This window comes from Lathamus discolor, chromosome 6 (genome assembly GCF_037157495.1).
Source record: "Lathamus discolor isolate bLatDis1 chromosome 6, bLatDis1.hap1, whole genome shotgun sequence".
NCBI classification, from domain to species: domain Eukaryota; kingdom Metazoa; phylum Chordata; class Aves; order Psittaciformes; family Psittacidae; genus Lathamus; species Lathamus discolor.
In genome coordinates, this window is record NC_088889.1 from 54,230,136 (window position 1) to 54,252,454 (window position 22,319).

Consider the following 22,319-nt stretch of genomic DNA (forward strand, 5'->3'; position numbering starts at 1 on the left):
TCATACGTTAGCCCTCTCTTAGAAGGGTCTACAGTCGTGGATTGAAGCCTGTTGGTTGCACGGTCCACACAGACAGTGAAGTCAACAGCAGAGTCTCTTAACAGCCACCTATGGGCGGAGGACTACAGTCCTTTGGCTTCAACGGGACACAGTGTTAAGCTTTTATTCTGCAGACTTGTGAAGCCAGGGGAGTTGAACCCTAGCCTCAGAAGTCCACACACCCTATCTCTGGTGGGAGTTATCTCTCCCACGCCACTTGAGGCACCGAATCTCCACCGTCTTGGCCGGCCCCAGCTAGCTGATGTCATGGCTTATTGATGAATCAAGGGCTAGGTACGATCCAAGTTGGATGCCAGAAGCAGTACAGCCACACGCTGCCTTCCTTGACATAAACACCAAGGAAGCCAACTCTAGCACGAAGCCCTGAAGCCCCTTCCTGCGCTGTGCTCTTTACCAAGACCACTGCAATACTCACAGTCAGAAAACAAGGGCAACAATACGGGCAAGTTCCCTGCTTTTAGCAGGGAGTTGAGAGCTGCCCCTCACCGTGTGCTGCCACCACCACCCTTTCCACCCAGGTGCCCTCTTGCTGCCACCTTCAGCAGCAACCGAGCATCCTCCTCCTCCTGCTGCACTGCCCAAGCTCCCCCAGCCCCACTCTGGGGCCACAGGCTCCCCTAGCAGGGGCCAGCGGGGCCACACAGGGCTCACGGAGGTGGCGCGGGGAGCGCAGCAGCTCAAGTTGCTCAGACCCCGGGGATGAGGAGCAGAGGGGTGGCCAGGGGCTGTTTTCAGCTCCTTCAGTGACACGTGGCCACAGGCCAAGGGCAGATGCCAAGCCAGGGTTCCCCCCCTCAGGCCACACAGGCGCTTTGCTGAGTATCACCCTTTATTGCTGCTGCTGGGAGCTACTTCCTCGCGCCTGCTGGGGTGCCGGGGCAATGGGATTCAGCTGGTGACCCCCAGTCCAGCCCGGCTGCCGCGTTGCTGCATCCGTCCTGCGGGGCTGGAGGGGCGGGTGGGGCCGGTGTCCCTGGACAAGGAGGCTGTGGGATGAGCCTGACCTTTGTTCCAGTGGGCCAGTGGTGCCTGGGGCCGAGGGGCAGGGGCCAGCCCTGCGGCTGTCCTGCCCCAACAGCTCTACCTTGTCCTGCTGGGGAGGAGAGAATGGGTCGGCGAAGGCATGGCGCTGAATTCAGCGGCCCCAAGCAACCCTCTGTACCCGTCTCTCCCGCAGAAAGGGAGGCATGGATCCCCCCCAGAGGCTCAGCATCACCCTCCCTCCCAACCTCAGTCACACCCACCAGATCCCTTCTTTCTTCATCCCTACCTTGCTGGGGAGCAGGGTGGATGGCTGGAGTGCCTCTGGGGCGCTGGGCTGGATGAGCGGGAGGCGCAGGCTGCGCTGCAGCGGGCGTGTGAGGGTATGCTGGCCCCCACACTGCCGTGGCATGGTGGGGTACCTGCATGCAGCCATCGGCTCCCTGCAGGACAGGGTATGGGAACACTCAGCACCCAGCACCCAACTCAGCACGTGTGGCTTCCGCGCCACTGAGAGAGAGAGAGACGGGGCAGCACAGGGGCGAGGCTGTAAAACCGCCAGGCCTGGGGCAAGCCCAGCTGAGCCTCTGTGGCACATCTCTGCTCCCCTGCCCTGCCCAGGGAGCAGGGTCCTTTGCCCCGATGCAGGGAAGGACTCTCCCTTGCTGGGGCAGGGCCACCATGCACCCCAGGGATGGGGATGGGTCCCGTGTCCCCTACCTGTGGGTTTGCTCCGTCTTTAGAACGGGCTGGGATCGTCCAGTGACGTGAGGGACCAGCGGTGGAAAGGGCGGGATGGGCGGGATAGGCCTGGGGAGGGCAAGAGCCGTCAGTGGGTGACAGGGGACAAACGACCCACCCTGGCTCGTGGCAGCCCCCCAAACCCCACAGGCTTGTACCTCACGGCACCCCCTGCCCGCTGCCCTCCGCAAGGGCTCCTAATCCTCCCGCCGAGCTGACGGGCAGGCCTGTGCAGGGGGCTGGGCACGATCAGACCCTCGCAGGCAGACACCCCCAACCCCATGCCTGGTCTGGAGCACCACCAGCACCCATCCTCCCCCATCCCACCCATGCAGACTCCTGATGCGCCTGTGCTGGGCGGTACTCACGAGCCAGGCACCCGCAGGCCGAGTTGCCTGTCACAAGACAGGCACTGGAAATCCACCAGCAGCTGCCTGGGGAGGGGACAAAGGGCTGGGTGAGTTGGGAAACCTGGGTTTCAGCCTGCTTCATCCCCCCCCCAACACCAACAAGGTCCCAGCCTGCTGGCTGCTTACAGAAGAAAGGGGATAGGATGAGGGAGAGTGGTTGGTTGTGGGCTCCCTCCTGGGAAAAAGCTCCGCTTCATCTTAGGCACAGGAGAATTCCCAGAGCGGAGCGCCCAAGAACCTCCAATGCCCTGGGAACCGCTGCCACAGGCACCGTGGCAACAGGGGATGCAGGCAAGGACAAAGCGGGAACAAGGCGAGTGCTGTCCCTCTTGCACTCACTTCCTAATCCCGGCTGCATCGTCAGCTTCCATTGGGGGTGCCGTTTCCTTGAGCTGCTCAAGGCTGCTCTTCCAGTGTTCATCCAGCTCTTGCTGGAATGGCCCCAGCTCCAGGCGATCCAGCTGCAGACAGACACACTCCCTCAGCCAGCGGCTCCGCGATGGGACACCGCGTCCCCAGGGAAAAGCCAGGAGCAGGAATCCTCAGGAGGATGCTGCCTTGGGCCACCGAGCCCCGAAGGTGCCGGTTTTGCGCAGCGGCGATGAGCCGCCCCTCACCTTGGGGGCCATCTCCTCCCGCAGCTGCTGCTGGACCTCGTGCAGCCCCTGCTCCTGGCCTGTCACCCGGCTCAGCACCTCCTGGTTTCTCTCCTTCAGCAGCTCCAGGCTCGCCTCAAATTGGGCGCGGCTGACTTTGCTTTCCAAGGCGCCTTTGTCTGCTTTCTAGCAACAGGGAAAGGCAGGAGAACGGTGGGGAAAGGATGGAGGTGCAACAGCCAGGGTCAGCCCATTGCAGGGGCAGAGGCAAAAGCACTCCGGCAGGACCACTGTGCTCCTCCCGCGGCTGTGTGGTCCCACTCGCCCCATCACCCCCCATTGCGTCGGTCCCACCAGCCCCAGGGACATGGAGGGGGGAGACAGAGGGACCTGCAGCTGGGCTAGGAATCCTCCCTCCCCCAGGGCCAGCTCTGCCACCAAGCTCCCAGGGGGACAAGGGGCATTTGTCACCCTGCCCAGGACCCCTTGGCTGCTGCTTAGGCCCCTTGAGGTTGTACCTCATCCATTCCCATCTCCAGGTCCTCCTTGTCTGCCTTCTCCTTCTCCAGCCTCTCCACGGACTGCAGCAGACCCTTCCAACACAGAAAGCATCCTATGACCTTGTGGCAGGAGCACCCCTGCTTCTCCCCACACACAGAATCCTCCGCGAAAGGTACTCTTAATCTCCACAGGGCAAATCGCCTGTGGTCCCCAGCCTGGGCTCTGCCTGGAGGATGCTCTAAGCCCACGGGGGTTTCAGCCACCTACCTCGATGTCTTTCTGCTGCTGGCGACTGTCATCCAGGAGGCTCCCCGTGACAGAGTTGAGCTTCTCACACTCCCCTTGCATCTGCAGGATGGCAGCCTGGATGCGCTTCAGCACCTCCTCGTCCTGCTCCAGGGAGGAAAATAACAAGGTAGTGCCACGCAAGGTGGGGAGGCTGCCCCACGGGGACAGACCTGCCTTACTGGGCCAGTGGCCACAGGCTCTCAGTGCCAGCAGGACATCTGCAGCACGCCTTCAATCTCCCTCTATGCTGCGGACCTTACGAGACAGGATGGGGGGGAGCACGCAACTCCCCCACATAGCACCGAAGCACAAAGAGCCGGGCACGGTTCTGGCAGCCCCCTCCCAAGTCCCCCACGCTGCCATCTCCCTACCTGGCTCTTCCCTGGCAGCTGCCTCACCGCCTTGCCCGTCTTCTTCCTCGACATGAGGGACTCCACCAGCCCCTGCAGCTTCTCATAGCGTCGCAGGACCATCCCCAAGCGCGTGCTCGTGTCGCTGCTGCACATGGGGCATGCTGCCGCCTCCTGCCCCGTGCTCTCCATCACTCTCACCTCTTCCAGCTGCAGAAGGGGAACAGGAATCACCTCTGAGACGGGACAGATGCAGCCAAGAATCCCAGGTGCCGTGGAGGCTCCGTGGCCCCAGCCAGCCACGGCACGTGCCTGGGAATCCCACCAGGACCACCTCAAAGAGCCAGCGGGTGGTGGCAGCTCCCCCCACGCCTCACCTGCTCCTGCTCCCCCTCGGCCCTCTGGCTCACCACCTGATCCAGTGCAGCCTTGCTTATTTGCTGCTGCTCTGCCAGATGCTTCACGTCCCGCTTTCCCTCCTGCGGTGGGGACCTGGCCAGCGAGACAGGGGCACAGGCAGGCTTAAGTCTTCACAAGCTTACTTGCTCAGGGGGCGGCCCTCACCGCCCAGCATGGGATGCTCCCAGCCCTCCCGGGCTCCCCTGCAGCCCCACAGGGAACGAAACCCTCTCCTGTCCTTTTACCCCAAGAGCAGGCTCGGCTGGTCGCTCGCATCCGTTTGCCAGCTGGCGCTGGCCGCCTCCAGTTTGCCAACGGCGCTCTCCAGCTTCCTGATCTGGGAACGGCAGCGGGGGCAGAGTCAGGGCATGGCCCCTGTGTCACCCCAGCACAGGGGCTCTTCAGCTGCCTCCTCCGGGCCCAACTCTCGCAGCATCCCTGCGTCTCCCTCGGGGACTCCTTACCTTCCCCTTCTCTCCCTGCACCTCCCTGGCCACGCCCTGCAGCTCCCTGGCCAGGCCCTGCAGGGATGACACCTGGGCCTGGAGGTCACCCAGCGTGTTGGCAACGCTCTCCTGGCCTAGAAGGGCATGGGACAAGGGGACACGCTGTCAGTGAAGGGCTCTCACCCTACGCGCCAGGCTCCCAGCACAACCAGCTCCACACCCAGCATTTCAAACACCCCCCACAAGCCTCCCACAGCTCCCACCTCCCTCCTGCAGGAGCAGGCGCAGCTTCTCCAGTTCAGTCCGCTCCAGCCTGCTGGCTTCTAGCTGGGCCACCTGCTCCTTCAGGGCAGCATAGAGGTGTCTGAGCTGCCCAATCTGCTTGACAGCCTCCACCGTCTCCGCGTAGCACTTGTAGGCGTTGTGGTAGGCACTGCCGGAGCCCGAGGGCAAGGCCAGCTCTTGCACGTGGGCCGTGGCCCTGGCATCAGCGTCCACTGGGATCTCGAATCCCTGGGCTGTCGGCAAGAGAGTCCCTGCTGCCAGGGGGCCAGCCCCGGCAAGCTGTGTGCTGAGCCGCTCCCCCGAGATGGGGGTCTGAGTGACGGTGGACTCCGCCTGCGTCCCCAGCCTGCTGGTGGTCTGGGTGCCCGTGGACTCTGGCCGTGTTGGCTGGGTCCCCAAGCTGGTGGTCTGCACGTCCCGAGACGCTGTCTGCATCATCGCTCTGGTGCCAGCATCCCTCCTGCGATCTGAGGGAACGCCTGCCTGCTGCTCGGGGGCCGTCAGAGCTGCCCCTGGATCCTTCAGCCCCGCTGGGCTCTCTCTAGGTCCCAGCACTGAGCTTGCCCCCTGTGGGGTGTCCGCATCTGAAGCGGGAGACTTGGTGGTAGCAGACGGCTCTTCTTCTTCTCGTCTGGGTCTTCCTCCATCTCTGCCCCGTTCTCCTTTGCTGCCCACCAGGCAATCCTCCAGCACGTCCCAGTGCACCATGTTGCTGACCTCCTCCGGGTCCGGGTACAGGCCCAGCCTTTCCTTCAGCATTTGCTGGGGAAGGAAGAGATCAGCCATGTAGCCAGGGGCACGGTGGGGCCCACAGGAGCACTCCCCCTCCCACCCAGCGCTGCTGGGGACCGTGCCCTAGTGCAGAGGGAGCGCCTGAACTGGGCCCCCAGGGATGCCGCCATCTCCTGTCCTGCAGCAGGATCCGGCGCGCTCGTAACCGTACCACGTCACTGCCCAGAGTCCTCAGGTCGCAGAGGCCTGGCAGCCGGCCAGCAGCATCCTGGCGGTTCCCCTAAAGTGGGGCGAGGAGAGGGACGGCAGTCAGGACACAGGAGCAGGACTGAACGGAAGCATCTGCAAATCATCTTGGGCACTAGACAGACGGACGCTGGGCAGGCGCGTGCCGGGGAGGGGGGCTGCTGCTGTATTGTACCAGTAGCTCTTGACCCTCCTTCCCAGCACCCACGGTACTTTCACGGGTGCTCAGCTAAGAAGCGCCTCAGCGCCACTTGGGTGGACACACACAGTTACCACCTCTGCCAGCAGCTTGAGCCGCAGGCAGCGCTGCCCATTTCTGCCCTCCCCGGGGCTCCAGGCAGGGTGGGGCTGAGCTCCCGTGCTTCCCTCTTGGGGCACCCTTCCCACTCCTCCCTCCCAGTGCCCTTCACACCGGGTGACACCCGAGGCCGGAGGACAGGGCCCGCAGGGAGATGCGGGGTGATGCGGGGAGGGGAGCAAGAGGCCAGCTCCCTCCTGGGGACAGCAGCAGCAGCAGCAGCAGCAGCAGCTCACCAAGCCAAGCGCCTCCTGGATCATGCGGATTTCTCCCTGCATGCGGGACTGCGCCTCCTTCATCTGGCTGATCTCCTCCAGGAGAGCCCGGTAGCCAGCCGTGTCCTAGGAGAGGAGGGGGGCAGGCGTGAGCCCCGCGGGAGGAGCCCTGCAGAGCAGGAACTCGGTCCCCACCCTGCCCCAAGGGAAGCCATCACACAAAGCCGTGCGGGCAGGGCTGCATCCAGCCCTGCCTGCCCGCGCCGAGCTCTGTGCAGGAGCGCTGAAGCTGATGCCCAGGGCAAAGAGCCGCCCCTGGAGGAGGAGGCGCCTCAGCGGGGCCGCACCCGGGGGACTGGGGAGAGCCTCTACCTCAGAGCCGCTGCTCTCGTCGCCTTCCACCCTCTGCACCGGCTGCCCCACGCCGGCAGCCACATCAGCTTCGGAGCCGCCGGCGGTGTCCTGCAGCGGGTCCTTCGCAGGCAGCTGCTCACCCGCCTGCTGCGGCTGCTGCCCCGCGGCCGGGGTCCTTGCCCTGTCCCGCTCCGCAGGCTGCTCCAAGCCCCGGGGGGAGCGGTCCTGCAGGCCCAGGTGCCCCAGCACGGCCTGCAGCAGGCTGTGCAGCGCTCGGAAGTTCACGCTCTGGAAATCGGGCGCCGCGATGGCGGCGTCCAGCAACTGGCTCAAGCTGAGCGGAGCCATGGCTGCCGCTGTGGCCGACAACACGAGTCTGACCTGCTGGCGGGAGGAGAGACAGCGGGCAGCGGGCAGCCTGCCTCCTGCTCGTGCTCCTGCCCCCGCAGGGATGTGGCGGCCCCTTCCCCGCCGCCTCTGCCCCCTCCAGCCCCACCGCCGGCCCCCCTGACCCCCGCTCCCCGCGCCCCCCGCGCCCCCCGGCCCCGCACCTGCAGCAGCTGACGCTGCCCCCCGCCCTGCCGCGCCTCTTTACCGACCACCGCCGCCCGCTCCTCGACGCCCATTGGCCGAGCCCGTTCTCGACCGCACAGAGGCCGGCGCTGACGAACACACCCGTTGCCGGGCGACGCCCCGCGGCCCTCTCCCGTCCCGCAGCTGGAGCGCACGGGTGACGGTCCCGGGGCCGACCCCGCTTCCGCCAGCCCCTGCCCAGGGAAGCGGAGCGCCCCGGCAAGGCGAGCTGTGCTGCCGAGGGGGGCAGCGCTAGGCGGCGAGAGCAGGGCAGGTTTCGCTCTCTGCCTTAGGCGTGGCAATGCTGGGGGGAAGGCTGCTGCTGGCAGCATCACCGCGCACCTTCTGAGCACCTCGGCCCAGAGCAAAGAGCTGCACAAGCAGCAAAAGCAGCGCAGACAGACACGAGCTTCCACACAGCCCGAGGAAGGAGAGGACTCCGACGCATCTTGGAAGCAGAGTCCCCCATCAGACAAGGGCTGACAGAAAGAATCCTCAGGAACATCTTTCCCCGCAGAAACCTCCAGGTCCGAGCGTGCCAGAGAACCGACACCTCCCTCCTGCGGTGGGGCACTCGGAGAAGGAGGGGGGGCAAGCCGGAGGCGGAACTTGACAAGCCTTGCTCTTGTCAAAGAGATGAGAGATTCCTTTTCAGGCCTTAAAGAGAGATTTGCTCTGTGCAGTCTTCTCCCCACAACCTTTGGGACCCAGTGAATGCAGGCCGCCAGTTTTCCCAGAGCAGGTAGGGATTTTGAGTCATCTCCTGGCTTCAGGTTAGCCAACTGCTTCTGGCTTCTAGTCAGGGTAAGGTGTGAAGCGAAGCCTGAGGAGAACTCAGGCTGTGGTGCTGACTACGACCCAGGGGACACCGGCTCAACCCTCTGCTCACTGGGGCTGACTTTGCAGCGCAGACAAAGTGTTCGAGTGAGGACCAAGCCCCTCACGGGCCTTGCCCCTGCAGAACAAGGATGATGCAAAGCTCACAAAACAAAAAGGCCAGCACATAAACTAGCGTCCCTGGCCTGGCTGGGAGACACGTGTGAGCTTGTTTCCAGTGCCCTGACACGAGACGCTGAGTAGCCCTGCGAACAGGTTGCCCTAAGCTGCCCCGTCTGGATGCTCCCCCGACTCGGGTTGCATGAAAGCCGTTGCTCTGCTGCGCAAGAGAGGAGAGGGCACTCAGCCAGCAAGGGGCTGCTTCGCTCTGCCTGCAGCAAACCATCTGGCCGGCCGTGCAGCCCCTGACGGAAGCGTTCCCTTCTGCGCTCTCAGGCAAGTCAGTCAGAAAGGGAAACATGAAGTTTGTCTCCTCTTGCTGCCCACCCGCGGGACGGCAAGGAGCGCTCTCGATTCCCTTCTCAAACAACGCGCCAGCCCCTGGTTTAGCGCTTCGATAGCCCGACTCCGTTAACATGGAGTAGAAACACAGCCCCCAGGCTGCTCACGACACAAGCCACTGGGGTCAAAACCCTCCCAGACGGGAACACAACAGCTCCAGATAGGTCAGGCCCTCCCCGAACGTTTTTTGGTACCCCTTGCCAAGCTCCATTAAAAAAATATCCTTAGGAAATTGTTTTGCCGAATTATCATTCCAAATCTAAAATTTACTACCTAGGGTCTCAGCACCTATTGCTCCGCTACAGAATCCGTTTTTCTATGAGTTTTATAATCACAATTATTCGACATATTGGTCCATTGTGTCCAAACATGTTTCTTATAAAAGCTTACCCCTGTAGGTGCCGATCCCCCAAAATAAAAACGTGACCCATTGCCTGCTTTTTTGTCGAAGTAACAGGTTTCTAAGGGATTGGTGAGCCCGCTCAACAATTGCTTGTCCAGTGGGTGAATTAGGGAGCCCGGTGAGACGTTTCACACCCCAAAGCGAGCAAAAGCGGTGAAACCTAGCAGAAGTATAGGCTGGAGCATTGTCTGTTTTAAGAGGTAGGGGTACACCTAAAACGGCAAAAGAGGCGTGAAGGTGTTTCACAACACGGTGAGAAGTTTGTCCGGTTTGAGCGATGGCCCAAATTGCCATGGAAAAAGTGCCGACCGAGACACGAACGTATTTTTGGCGTCCAAATTCTGGAACACGAGTGATGTCCATTTGCCAAAGTCGTAGCGGGAAAATGCCTCGAGGACTTACTCCAACACCAAGGCCAAGGCCTGTCTGTTGACGTGCAGGACAAGAGTTTACAATCCCTTTTACTTCAGTAACATTAGCGTGATCTGAAGTCACTTGAATCTTTATAACATGCGGCATACCAGTGAACCCTACACACCATGTAACCGATCGGAATAATGGGGGATTTAACAAATGCGCCCAGTAGACTTGTCCATTACCCGTGGTCACACATAATAGAGCAGATATTACAAAGATTGCTGTCGTTGCCGTTTCTCTATGTTGTTGAGTTCCTGGGCTTTATACGTTCCGCTGGCAGCCAGTATGGTCCTGTACACGGCTGTACACGGCCGCATCCTTGACCCCATGTCAGCAATGGCACTGTTCCTTTCCACTCGTTATCATGTAGGCCTTTATATAGAACCAGTGGTGTGGGCAAGGAATCGATTGTCGGGTGGAGAAAATCCTTGCATTCCCTTTGTTTTTGTTTTTGTTTTGTTTTATATATCTTTCAGGTGACCCTGCTCGAGCAGGGGATTTGGACTAGACCATACCTCCAACATATGCCAGCCACAGGCTGCTGGGCCTGCCCTTTTTCTCCTGGATGGCTCTCTGATAACAGGCGAGGCCATCCCTCACATCAAGGTCTGGCATGGCATGTGTCCCCACCGCTCCACACCTGCTGGGTTGCAGCCGACAGCGGAGCTAAAGGTTCTTCTTGGTGGCAAACACAGAGGCCAAGCCAGTCTTGCCCTTGACTGTGGTAGCGGGCATTTGGCCAACCTCAGTCCTTGCACCTTGCTGTCAATGCAGAGCTTCACCGGCTTCATCCAGTAACAAGTCACTACTATGGCAAAGCACATACAGATTTACATTAGCAGAGTAACTATTACAGGGTGCAGCAGCATGTTGAAGATGCTGATGGCAGCGAGGGACTAGCCAAAGACATTTCTTACCAGTGGAGTTCTCCCACCCTCTTAATTTGTTCCATTACCTGCTTTATAACACTACCGTCATATTAGAATCTTTCTAGCTTTTGCCTTGGCATTTTCTAGCAGCTGCTGCAAATTTGCATGCTCTAACGTCTCTTTTGCAAGTGACAAACCCATACAGTCCAAGGTGTAGTTCCGTATTAGCAACTGGCTAGTAAATACAGGTGCTTTTATACACAAAATCACAGCCTCTGATAATAGCTACTTTACAAGCACACTTATTCAAGCTGTTACTTTTCAGTTGCCTCCAAGTGATGTTTTGCAATCATTCATTTTTCTCTGATTCTGCTTGGGGTATTCACGGTCGGCTCCTGTAGCTGAGGCACTGGGTTTTTCCACTCGTCTGTCCGACTCACGGCAAGGCTTGACAAACTTTGCAGGCAGCTGCCATGGACCTGTGGGTAGGAGCACGCAAATATACCCCCTCTGCCGGGTTATCAGTTCTTGAAAAGTAGACAGGTTAAAGTGTTTCCTTAAAGCAGAGGCATTCTGATGCAAAAGGAACGTAAAGCAGCTGCAGAAGTAAACTGCACATTTTTAACAGCCAAGGAGTTTGCTGCATCGTTACTCTTTTTTATTTCTCTGCCACCCTGACGCTGCTTAGGTGACGGCTGATAAAGCTTTGTGCACTGCCCCTCTCGCTTCTTCGGTTAGCAGTTCTTGTTTCAAGCGATCTGTTCCTCCAAGTGTTGGATTCACCCCCAGGTTACTTTAAACACGCTAAGCAAGGCTCCTACCATGCGCCCACTGTGTTGCAGGCGCTCTTTAGGCTTTGTCTGTGGTGTCTCTACAAACTGCCTCAATACTTGAATGGACGGAGAGGTTTGGGTTTTGTTTCTTGGGTTTTTGGTGTGGTTTTTTTTGTGGTTTTTTTCCCAAAGTTGTTCACCCTGCTTTGCACGGCTACAAACAGCGGCCTGCTTGGCAGCACCTGTAAATGCCTGCCTACTCCCCAGCAGCTACAGCTGCCTGCCTGCTTCAGCAGCAACCATCAATACCTGCCAGCCATCACACTTTTGCATTAACCCTTTCTTGCCCGAAATGTTAAACTGCTACCTGCTAAGAACTCTTACATGAACCCGACAACAAAAAAAATACGTAGAACACCATCTGCCCTCATCACACACACGTACACGTATGGGATCCCACAAGCACACTCCACACAACTACAATGTTTGAGACACAAAATCCAGACAATTATTACTCCCACTCCACAGTCCCACGTACAGAACGTGGCACAAGGACCCTGTGAGGACTATCGGGAAACCAGCTCCGAGAAGCATCATCGCAGTGCGAGGCGGCAGGCTCAACCTTAGCGAGCGCCCCCGCAGAGGCTCTGCCTCCCCCGCATTGCATGAGGCTTGGGCTTTTATACTGACCAAAATGCACACTCATTCCGACACAGGTGGCCAGCCTACGTCAGAAGAAGTGGCCAGCAATATCTGTAAAGGTCTCCAAGCGTCAATAGAAACATGGACTTACTTATATTTGCCAACTTCTAGTACATGAGTATCACAGAGAGACTGTATCAAATGAGTGCTATATGGGGCCCCAAGTCCACAGTCTGCCACAGTCCTCCCGAAACCCCTGATAAGAGCACACGAGAGACCTTCCCCCCGCGGGTCTTGATCCAGCACCTACATCACAGGGAAAGCACACAATACATCTGCATCCCCCACCCATCTCGCTTCTCCCTCCACAGCCGCCCATTTATCATGAGGATCTGGGGGATATAAACCAGACCCCTTTTCCAGATCGATAGGCCCCGGGTCAAAAGGATCATCTTCATCTCTATCCTCAGTCTTCGCAGCCGCAGCAGCAACTGGCAGAGGTTCGGGGGGATGAGGGGCGTGGGGGCAATGGGCTCCATGATGGTTTTTTCGTTTGGGGGTTTTTTCCCACTTCAGGAGCTGCTGATTGTGATGGTTGAAGGGGGTTTACGATCAAGGCTTGTACCGGCGCCGGTCCGGGCACCGATATCGGGGAAAATAGTTCATTTGAAGCGGATTCTGTCCCAGAGGAATTCGGCGAAAGCGCAGCAAACGCAGACGCAGTGGCTGCCCTTTCACTTTTCTTCTGAAGTCTCTTTACTCAGTCGCCACAAGGTAGCTAATTTATGAACCTCCTTGGATCCCTTGCTAATTTCTTCCGGTAAAGCGGATCCAATCAGGTCCCAGGTGTGTAGCTCAAAAGCTGCACCCACTCCCAAAACTGGCTCCCGGTCCTTTGCCCATTTTAAAAGGACTTTCAAGGTACCGTCATCATACGTTAGCCCTCTCTTAGAAGGGTCTACAGTCGTGGATTGAAGCCTGTTGGTTGCACGGTCCACACAGACAGTGAAGTCAACAGCAGAGTCTCTTAACAGCCACCTATGGGCGGAGGACTACAGTCCTTTGGCTTCAACGGGACACAGTGTTAAGCTTTTATTCTGCAGACTTGTGAAGCCAGGGGAGTTGAACCCTAGCCTCAGAAGTCCACACACCCTATCTCTGGTGGGAGTTATCTCTCCCACGCCACTTGAGGCACCGAATCTCCACCGTCTTGGCCGGCCCCAGCTAGCTGATGTCATGGCTTATTGATGAATCAAGGGCTAGGTACGATCCAAGTTGGATGCCAGAAGCAGTACAGCCACACGCTGCCTTCCTTGACATAAACACCAAGGAAGCCAACTCTAGCACGAAGCCCTGAAGCCCCTTCCTGCGCTGTGCTCTTTACCAAGACCACTGCAATACTCACAGTCAGAAAACAAGGGCAACAATACGGGCAAGTTCCCTGCTTTTAGCAGGGAGTTGAGAGCTGCCCCTCACCGTGTGCTGCCACCACCACCCTTTCCACCCAGGTGCCCTCTTGCTGCCACCTTCAGCAGCAACCGAGCATCCTCCTCCTCCTGCTGCACTGCCCAAGCTCCCCCAGCCCCACTCTGGGGCCACAGGCTCCCCTAGCAGGGGCCAGCGGGGCCACACAGGGCTCACGGAGGTGGCGCGGGGAGCGCAGCAGCTCAAGTTGCTCAGACCCCGGGGATGAGGAGCAGAGGGGTGGCCAGGGGCTGTTTTCAGCTCCTTCAGTGACACGTGGCCACAGGCCAAGGGCAGATGCCAAGCCAGGGTTCCCCCCCTCAGGCCACACAGGCGCTTCGCTGAGTATCACCCTTTATTGCTGCTGCTGGGAGCTACTTCCTCGCGCCTGCTGGGGTGCCGGGGCAATGGGATTCAGCTGGTGACCCCCAGTCCAGCCCGGCTGCCGCGTTGCTGCATCCGTCCTGCGGGGCTGGAGGGGCGGGTGGGGCCGGTGTCCCTGGACAAGGAGGCTGTGGGATGAGCCTGACCTTTGTTCCAGTGGGCCAGTGGTGCCTGGGGCCGAGGGGCAGGGGCCAGCCCTGCGGCTGTCCTGCCCCAACAGCTCTACCTTGTCCTGCTGGGGAGGAGAGAATGGGTCGGCGAAGGCATGGCGCTGAATTCAGCGGCCCCAAGCAACCCTCTGTACCCGTCTCTCCCGCAGAAAGGGAGGCATGGATCCCCCCCAGAGGCTCAGCATCACCCTCCCTCCCAACCTCAGTCACACCCACCAGATCCCTTCTTTCTTCATCCCTACCTTGCTGGGGAGCAGGGTGGATGGCTGGAGTGCCTCTGGGGCGCTGGGCTGGATGAGCGGGAGGCGCAGGCTGCGCTGCAGCGGGCGTGTGAGGGTATGCTGGCCCCCACACTGCCGTGGCACGGTGGGGTACCTGCATGCAGCCATCGGCTCCCTGCAGGATAGGGTATGGGAACACTCAGCACCCAGCACCCAACTCAGCACGTGTGGCTTCAGCGCCACTGAGAGAGAGAGAGACGGGGCAGCACAGGGGCGAGGCTGTAAAACCGCCAGGCCTGGGGCAAGCCCAGCTGAGCCTCTGTGGCACATCTCTGCTCCCCTGCCCTGCCCAGGGAGCAGGGTCCTTTGCCCCGATGCAGGGAAGGACTCTCCCTTGCTGGGGCAGGGCCACCATGCACCCCAGGGATGGGGATGGGTCCCGTGTCCCCTACCTGTGGGTTTGCTCCGTCTTTAGAACGGGCTGGGATCGTCCAGTGACGTGAGGGACCAGCGGTGGAAAGGGCGGGATGGGCGGGATAGGCCTGGGGAGGGCAAGAGCCGTCAGTGGGTGACAGGGGACAAACGACCCACCCTGGCTCGTGGCAGCCCCCCAAACCCCACAGGCTTGTACCTCACGGCACCCCCTGCCCGCTGCCCTCCGCAAGGGCTCCTAATCCTCCCGCCGAGCTGACGGGCAGGCCTGTGCAGGGGGCTGGGCACGATCAGACCCTCGCAGGCAGACACCCCCAACCCCATGCCTGGTCTGGAGCACCACCAGCACCCATCCTCCCCCATCCCACCCATGCAGACTCCTGATGCGCCTGTGCTGGGCGGTACTCACGAGCCAGGCACCCGCAGGCCGAGTTGCCTGTCACAAGACAGGCACTGGAAATCCACCAGCAGCTGCCTGGGGAGGGGACAAAGGGCTGGGTGAGTTGGGAAACCTGGGTTTCAGCCTGCTTCATCCCCCCCCCAACACCAACAAGGTCCCAGCCTGCTGGCTGCTTACAGAAGAAAGGGGATAGGATGAGGGAGAGTGGTTGGTTGTGGGCTCCCTCCTGGGAAAAAGCTCCGCTTCATCTTAGGCACAGGAGAATTCCCAGAGCGGAGCGCCCAAGAACCTCCAATGCCCTGGGAACCGCTGCCACAGGCACCGTGGCAACAGGGGATGCAGGCAAGGACAAAGCGGGAACAAGGCGAGTGCTGTCCCTCTTGCACTCACTTCCTAATCCCGGCTGCATCGTCAGCTTCCATTGGGGGTGCCGTTTCCTTGAGCTGCTCAAGGCTGCTCTTCCAGTGTTCATCCAGCTCTTGCTGGAATGGCCCCAGCTCCAGGCGATCCAGCTGCAGACAGACACACTCCCTCAGCCAGCGGCTCCGCGATGGGACACCGCGTCCCCAGGGAAAAGCCAGGAGCAGGAATCCTCAGGAGGATGCTGCCTTGGGCCACCGAGCCCCGAAGGTGCCGGTTTTGCGCAGCGGCGATGAGCCGCCCCTCACCTTGGGGGCCATCTCCTCCCGCAGCTGCTGCTGGACCTCGTGCAGCCCCTGCTCCTGGCCTGTCACCCGGCTCAGCACCTCCTGGTTTCTCTCCTTCAGCAGCTCCAGGCTCGCCTCAAATTGGGCGCGGCTGACTTTGCTTTCCAAGGCGCCTTTGTCTGCTTTCTAGCAACAGGGAAAGGCAGGAGAACGGTGGGGAAAGGATGGAGGTGCAACAGCCAGGGTCAGCCCATTGCAGGGGCAGAGGCAAAAGCACTCCGGCAGGACCACTGTGCTCCTCCCGCGGCTGTGTGGTCCCACTCGCCCCATCACCCCCCATTGCGTCGGTCCCACCAGCCCCAGGGACATGGAGGGGGGAGACAGAGGGACCTGCAGCTGGGCTAGGAATCCTCCCTCCCCCAGGGCCAGCTCTGCCACCAAGCTCCCAGGGGGACAAGGGGCATTTGTCACCCTGCCCAGGACCCCTTGGCTGCTGCTTAGGCCCCTTGAGGTTGTACCTCATCCATTCCCATCTCCAGGTCCTCCTTGTCTGCCTTCTCCTTCTCCAGCCTCTCCACGGACTGCAGCAGACCCTTCCAACACAGAAAGCATCCTATGACCTTGTGGCAGGAGCACCCCTGCTTCTCCCCACACACAGAATCCTCCGCGAAAGGTACTCTTAATCTCCACAGGGCAAATCGCCTGTGGTCCCCAGCCTGGGCTCTGCCTGGAGGATGCTCTAAGCCCACGGGGGTTTCAGCCACCTACCTCGATGTCTTTCTGCTGCTGGCGACTGTCATCCAGGAGGCTCCCCGTGACAGAGTTGAGCTTCTCACACTCCCCTTGCATCTGCAGGATGGCAGCCTGGATGCGCTTCAGCACCTCCTCGTCCTGCTCCAGGGAGGAAAATAACAAGGTAGTGCCACGCAAGGTGGGGAGGCTGCCCCACGGGGACAGACCTGCCTTACTGGGCCAGTGGCCACAGGCTCTCAGTGCCAGCAGGACATCTGCAGCACGCCTTCAATCTCCCTCTATGCTGCGGACCTTACGAGACAGGATGGGGGGGAGCACGCAACTCCCCCACATAGCACCGAAGCACAAAGAGCCGGGCACGGTTCTGGCAGCCCCCTCCCAAGTCCCCCACGCTGCCATCTCCCTACCTGGCTCTTCCCTGGCAGCTGCCTCACCGCCTTGCCCGTCTTCTTCCTCGACATGAGGGACTCCACCAGCCCCTGCAGCTTCTCATAGCGTCGCAGGACCATCCCCAAGCGCGTGCTCGTGTCGCTGCTGCACATGGGGCATGCTGCCGCCTCCTGCCCCGTGCTCTCCATCACTCTCACCTCTTCCAGCTGCAGAAGGGGAACAGGAATCACCTCTGAGACGGGACAGATGCAGCCAAGAATCCCAGGTGCCGTGGAGGCTCCGTGGCCCCAGCCAGCCACGGCACGTGCCTGGGAATCCCACCAGGACCACCTCAAAGAGCCAGCGGGTGGTGGCAGCTCCCCCCACGCCTCACCTGCTCCTGCTCCCCCTCGGCCCTCTGGCTCACCACCTGATCCAGTGCAGCCTTGCTTATTTGCTGCTGCTCTGCCAGATGCTTCACGTCCCGCTTTCCCTCCTGCGGTGGGGACCTGGCCAGCGAGACAGGGGCACAGGCAGGCTTAAGTCTTCACAAGCTTACTTGCTCAGGGGGCGGCCCTCACCGCCCAGCATGGGATGCTCCCAGCCCTCCCGGGCTCCCCTGCAGCCCCACAGGGAACGAAACCCTCTCCTGTCCTTTTACCCCAAGAGCAGGCTCGGCTGGTCGCTCGCATCCGTTTGCCAGCTGGCGCTGGCCGCCTCCAGTTTGCCAACGGCGCTCTCCAGCTTCCTGATCTGGGAACGGCAGCGGGGGCAGAGTCAGGGCACGGCCCCTGTGTCACCCCAGCACAGGGGCTCTTCAGCTGCCTCCTCCGGGCCCAACTCTCGCAGCATCCCTGCGTCTCCCTCGGGGACTCCTTACCTTCCCCTTCTCTCCCTGCACCTCCCTGGCCACGCCCTGCAGCTCCCTGGCCAGGCCCTGCAGGGATGACACCTGGGCCTGGAGGTCACCCAGCGTGTTGGCAACGCTCTCCTGGCCTAGAAGGGCATGGGACAAGGGGACACGCTGTCAGTGAAGGGCTCTCACCCTACGCGCCAGGCTCCCAGCACAACCAGCTCCACACCCAGCATTTCAAACACCCCCCACAAGCCTCCCACAGCTCCCACCTCCCTCCTGCAGGAGCAGGCGCAGCTTCTCCAGTTCAGTCCGCTCCAGCCTGCTGGCTTCTAGCTGGGCCACCTGCTCCTTCAGGGCAGCATAGAGGTGTCTGAGCTGCCCAATCTGCTTGACAGCCTCCACCGTCTCCGCGTAGCACTTGTAGGCGTTGTGGTAGGCACTGCCGGAGCCCGAGGGCAAGGCCAGCTCTTGCACGTGGGCCGTGGCCCTGGCATCAGCGTCCACTGGGATCTCGAATCCCTGGGCTGTCGGCAAGAGAGTCCCTGCTGCCAGGGGGCCAGCCCCGGCAAGCTGTGTGCTGAGCCGCTCCCCCGAGATGGGGGTCTGAGTGACGGTGGACTCCGCCTGCGTCCCCAGCCTGCTGGTGGTCTGGGTGCCCGTGGACTCTGGCCGTGTTGGCTGGGTCCCCAAGCTGGTGGTCTGCACGTCCCGAGACGCTGTCTGCATCATCGCTCTGGTGCCAGCATCCCTCCTGCGATCTGAGGGAACGCCTGCCTGCTGCTCGGGGGCCGTCAGAGCTGCCCCTGGATCCTTCAGCCCCGCTGGGCTCTCTCTAGGTCCCAGCACTGAGCTTGCCCCCTGTGGGGTGTCCGCATCTGAAGCGGGAGACTTGGTGGTAGCAGACGGCTCTTCTTCTTCTCGTCTGGGTCTTCCTCCATCTCTGCCCCGTTCTCCTTTGCTGCCCACCAGGCAATCCTCCAGCACGTCCCAGTGCACCATGTTGCTGACCTCCTCCGGGTCCGGGTACAGGCCCAGCCTTTCCTTCAGCATTTGCTGGGGAAGGAAGAGATCAGCCATGTAGCCAGGGGCACGGTGGGGCCCACAGGAGCACTCCCCCTCCCACCCAGCGCTGCTGGGGACCGTGCCCTAGTGCAGAGGGAGCGCCTGAACTGGGCCCCCAGGGATGCCGCCATCTCCTGTCCTGCAGCAGGATCCGGCGCGCTCGTAACCGTACCACGTCACTGCCCAGAGTCCTCAGGTCGCAGAGGCCTGGCAGCCGGCCAGCAGCATCCTGGCGGTTCCCCTAAAGTGGGGCGAGGAGAGGGACGGCAGTCAGGACACAGGAGCAGGACTGAACGGAAGCATCTGCAAATCATCTTGGGCACTAGACAGACGGACGCTGGGCAGGCGCGTGCCGGGGAGGGGGGCTGCTGCTGTATTGTACCAGTAGCTCTTGACCCTCCTTCCCAGCACCCACGGTACTTTCACGGGTGCTCAGCTAAGAAGCGCCTCAGCGCCACTTGGGTGGACACACACAGTTACCACCTCTGCCAGCAGCTTGAGCCGCAGGCAGCGCTGCCCATTTCTGCCCTCCCCGGGGCTCCAGGCAGGGTGGGGCTGAGCTCCCGTGCTTCCCTCTTGGGGCACCCTTCCCACTCCTCCCTCCCAGTGCCCTTCACACCGGGTGACACCCGAGGCCGGAGGACAGGGCCCGCAGGGAGATGCGGGGTGATGCGGGGAGGGGAGCAAGAGGCCAGCTCCCTCCTGGGGACAGCAGCAGCAGCAGCTCACCAAGCCAAGCGCCTCCTGGATCATGCGGATTTCTCCCTGCATGCGGGACTGCGCCTCCTTCATCTGGCTGATCTCCTCCAGGAGAGCCCGGTAGCCAGCCGTGTCCTAGGAGAGGAGGGGGGCAGGCGTGAGCCCCGCGGGAGGAGCCCTGCAGAGCAGGAACTCGGTCCCCACCCTGCCCCAAGGGAAGCCATCACACAAAGCCGTGCGGGCAGGGCTGCATCCAGCCCTGCCTGCCCGCGCCGAGCTCTGTGCAGGAGCGCTGAAGCTGATGCCCAGGGCAAAGAGCCGCCCCTGGAGGAGGAGGCGCCTCAGCGGGGCCGCACCCGGGGGACTGGGGAGAGCCTCTACCTCAGAGCCGCTGCTCTCGTCGCCTTCCACCCTCTGCACCGGCTGCCCCACGCCGGCAGCCACATCAGCTTCGGAGCCGCCGGCGGTGTCCTGCAGCGGGTCCTTCGCAGGCAGCTGCTCACCCGCCTGCTGCGGCTGCTGCCCCGCGGCCGGGGTCCTTGCCCTGTCCCGCTCCGCAGGCTGCTCCAAGCCCCGGGGGGAGCGGTCCTGCAGGCCCAGGTGCCCCAGCACGGCCTGCAGCAGGCTGTGCAGCGCTCGGAAGTTCACGCTCTGGAAATCGGGCGCCGCGATGGCGGCGTCCAGCAACTGGCTCAAGCTGAGCGGAGCCATGGCTGCCGCTGTGGCCGACAACACGAGTCTGACCTGCTGGCGGGAGGAGAGACAGCGGGCAGCGGGCAGCCTGCCTCCTGCTCGTGCTCCTGCCCCCGCAGGGATGTGGCGGCCCCTTCCCCGCCGCCTCTGCCCCCTCCAGCCCCACCGCCGGCCCCCCTGACCCCCGCCCCCCGCGCCCCCCGGCCCCGCACCTGCAGCAGCTGACGCTGCCCCCCGCCCTGCCGCGCCTCTTTACCGACCACCGCCGCCCGCTCCTCGACGCCCATTGGCCGAGCCCGTTCTCGACCGCACAGAGGCCGGCGCTGACGAACACACCCGTTGCCGGGCGACGCCCCGCGGCCCTCTCCCGTCCCGCAGCTGGAGCGCACGGGTGACGGTCCCGGGGCCGACCCCGCTTCCGCCAGCCCCTGCCCAGGGAAGCGGAGCGCCCCGGCAAGGCGAGCTGTGCTGCCGAGGGGGGCAGCGCTAGGCGGCGAGAGCAGGGCAGGTTTCGCTCTCTGCCTTAGGCGTGGCAATGCTGGGGGGAAGGCTGCTGCTGGCAGCATCACCGCGCACCTTCTGAGCACCTCGGCCCAGAGCAAAGAGCTGCACAAGCAGCAAAAGCAGCGCAGACAGACACGAGCTTCCACACAGCCCGAGGAAGGAGAGGACTCCGACGCATCTTGGAAGCAGAGTCCCCCATCAGACAAGGGCTGACAGAAAGAATCCTCAGGAACATCTTTCCCCGCAGAAACCTCCAGGTCCGAGCGTGCCAGAGAACCGACACCTCCCTCCTGCGGTGGGGCACTCGGAGAAGGAGGGGGGGCAAGCCGGAGGCGGAACTTGACAAGCCTTGCTCTTGTCAAAGAGATGAGAGATTCCTTTTCAGGCCTTAAAGAGAGATTTGCTCTGTGCAGTCTTCTCCCCACAACCTTTGGGACCCAGTGAATGCAGGCCGCCAGTTTTCCCAGAGCAGGTAGGGATTTTGAGTCATCTCCTGGCTTCAGGTTAGCCAACTGCTTCTGGCTTCTAGTCAGGGTAAGGTGTGAAGCGAAGCCTGAGGAGAACTCAGGCTGTGGTGCTGACTACGAGCCAGGGGACACCGGCTCAACCCTCTGCTCACTGGGGCTGACTTTGCAGCGCAGACAAAGTGTTCGAGTGAGGACCAAGCCCCTCACGGGCCTTGCCCCTGCAGAACAAGGATGATGCAAAGCTCACAAAACAAAAAGGCCAGCACATAAACTAGCGTCCCTGGCCTGGCTGGGAGACACGTGTGAGCTTGTTTCCAGTGCCCTGACACGAGACGCTGAGTAGCCCTGCGAACAGGTTGCCCTAAGCTGCCCCGTCTGGATGCTCCCCCGACTCGGGTTGCATGAAAGCCGTTGCTCTGCTGCGCAAGAGAGGAGAGGGCACTCAGCCAGCAAGGGGCTGCTTCGCTCTGCCTGCAGCAAACCATCTGGCCGGCCGTGCAGCCCCTGACGGAAGCGTTCCCTTCTGCGCTCTCAGGCAAGTCAGTCAGAAAGGGAAACATGAAGTTTGTCTCCTCTTGCTGCCCACCCGCGGGACGGCAAGGAGCGCTCTCGATTCCCTTCTCAAACAACGCGCCAGCCCCTGGTTTAGCGCTTCGATAGCCCGACTCCGTTAACATGGAGTAGAAACACAGCCCCCAGGCTGCTCACGACACAAGCCACTGGGGTCAAAACCCTCCCAGACGGGAACACAACAGCTCCAGAGAGGTCAGGCCCTCCCCGAACGTTTTTTGGTACCCCTTGCCAAGCTCCATTAAAAAAATATCCTTAGGAAATTGTTTTGCCGAATTATCATTCCAAATATAAAATTTACTACCTAGGGTCTCAGCACCTATTGCTCCGCTACAGAATCCGTTTTTCTATGAGTTTTATAATCACAATTATTCGACATATTGGTCCATTGTGTCCAAACATGTTTCTTATAAAAGCTTACCCCTGTAGGTGCCGATCCCCCAAAATAAAAACGTGACCCATTGCCTGCTTTTTTGTCGAAGTAACAGGTTTCTAAGGGATTGGTGAGCCCGCTCAACAATTGCTTGTCCAGTGGGTGAATTAGGGAGTCCGGTGAGACGTTTCACACCCCAAAGCGAGCAAAAGCGGTGAAACCTAGCAGAAGTATAGGCTGGAGCATTGTCTGTTTTAAGAGGTAGGGGTACACCTAAAACGGCAAAAGAGGCGTGAAGGTGTTTCACAACACGGTGGGAAGTTTGCCCGGTTTGAGCG

General features: G+C 61.1%; 1 protein-coding gene and 1 long non-coding RNA gene across 5 annotated transcripts; both read right to left on the reverse strand.

Annotated features, from left to right (window-relative positions):
* Positions 1–402: 402 nt before the first annotated feature.
* LOC136017479 (uncharacterized) lies at positions 403–1,446 on the reverse strand. Its single transcript, XR_010613943.1, has 2 exons — positions 1,331–1,446; positions 403–1,153 (listed from the first exon to the last, which is right to left on the reverse strand). It is a non-coding gene; the product is annotated as an uncharacterized LOC136017479 (long non-coding RNA).
* Positions 1,447–13,727: 12,281 nt separating this feature from the next.
* LOC136017508 (glutamine-rich protein 2-like) lies at positions 13,728–20,186 on the reverse strand. Of its 4 annotated transcripts, none has more exons than XM_065685824.1 (16): positions 19,756–20,186; positions 19,405–19,509; positions 18,848–18,916; positions 17,883–18,666; positions 17,638–17,753; positions 17,419–17,510; positions 17,185–17,266; positions 16,796–16,984; positions 16,404–16,529; positions 16,154–16,228; positions 15,657–15,821; positions 15,379–15,500; positions 14,998–15,063; positions 14,609–14,698; positions 14,178–14,331; positions 13,728–14,000 (listed from the first exon to the last, which is right to left on the reverse strand). In XM_065685824.1, the coding sequence occupies exons 1-16, from the start codon at positions 20,083–20,085 to the stop codon at positions 13,737–13,739; spliced, it is 2,829 nt and encodes a 942-aa protein (XP_065541896.1). In that variant the 5' UTR covers positions 20,086–20,186; the 3' UTR covers positions 13,728–13,736. The 4 variants fall into 4 exon arrangements, with proteins under 4 accessions (XP_065541896.1, XP_065541895.1, XP_065541893.1 ...); XM_065685823.1 differs by having other exon boundaries at positions 13,728–13,997; positions 17,152–17,266; XM_065685821.1 differs by having other exon boundaries at positions 17,152–17,266.
* Positions 20,187–22,319: the final 2,133 nt, after the last annotated feature.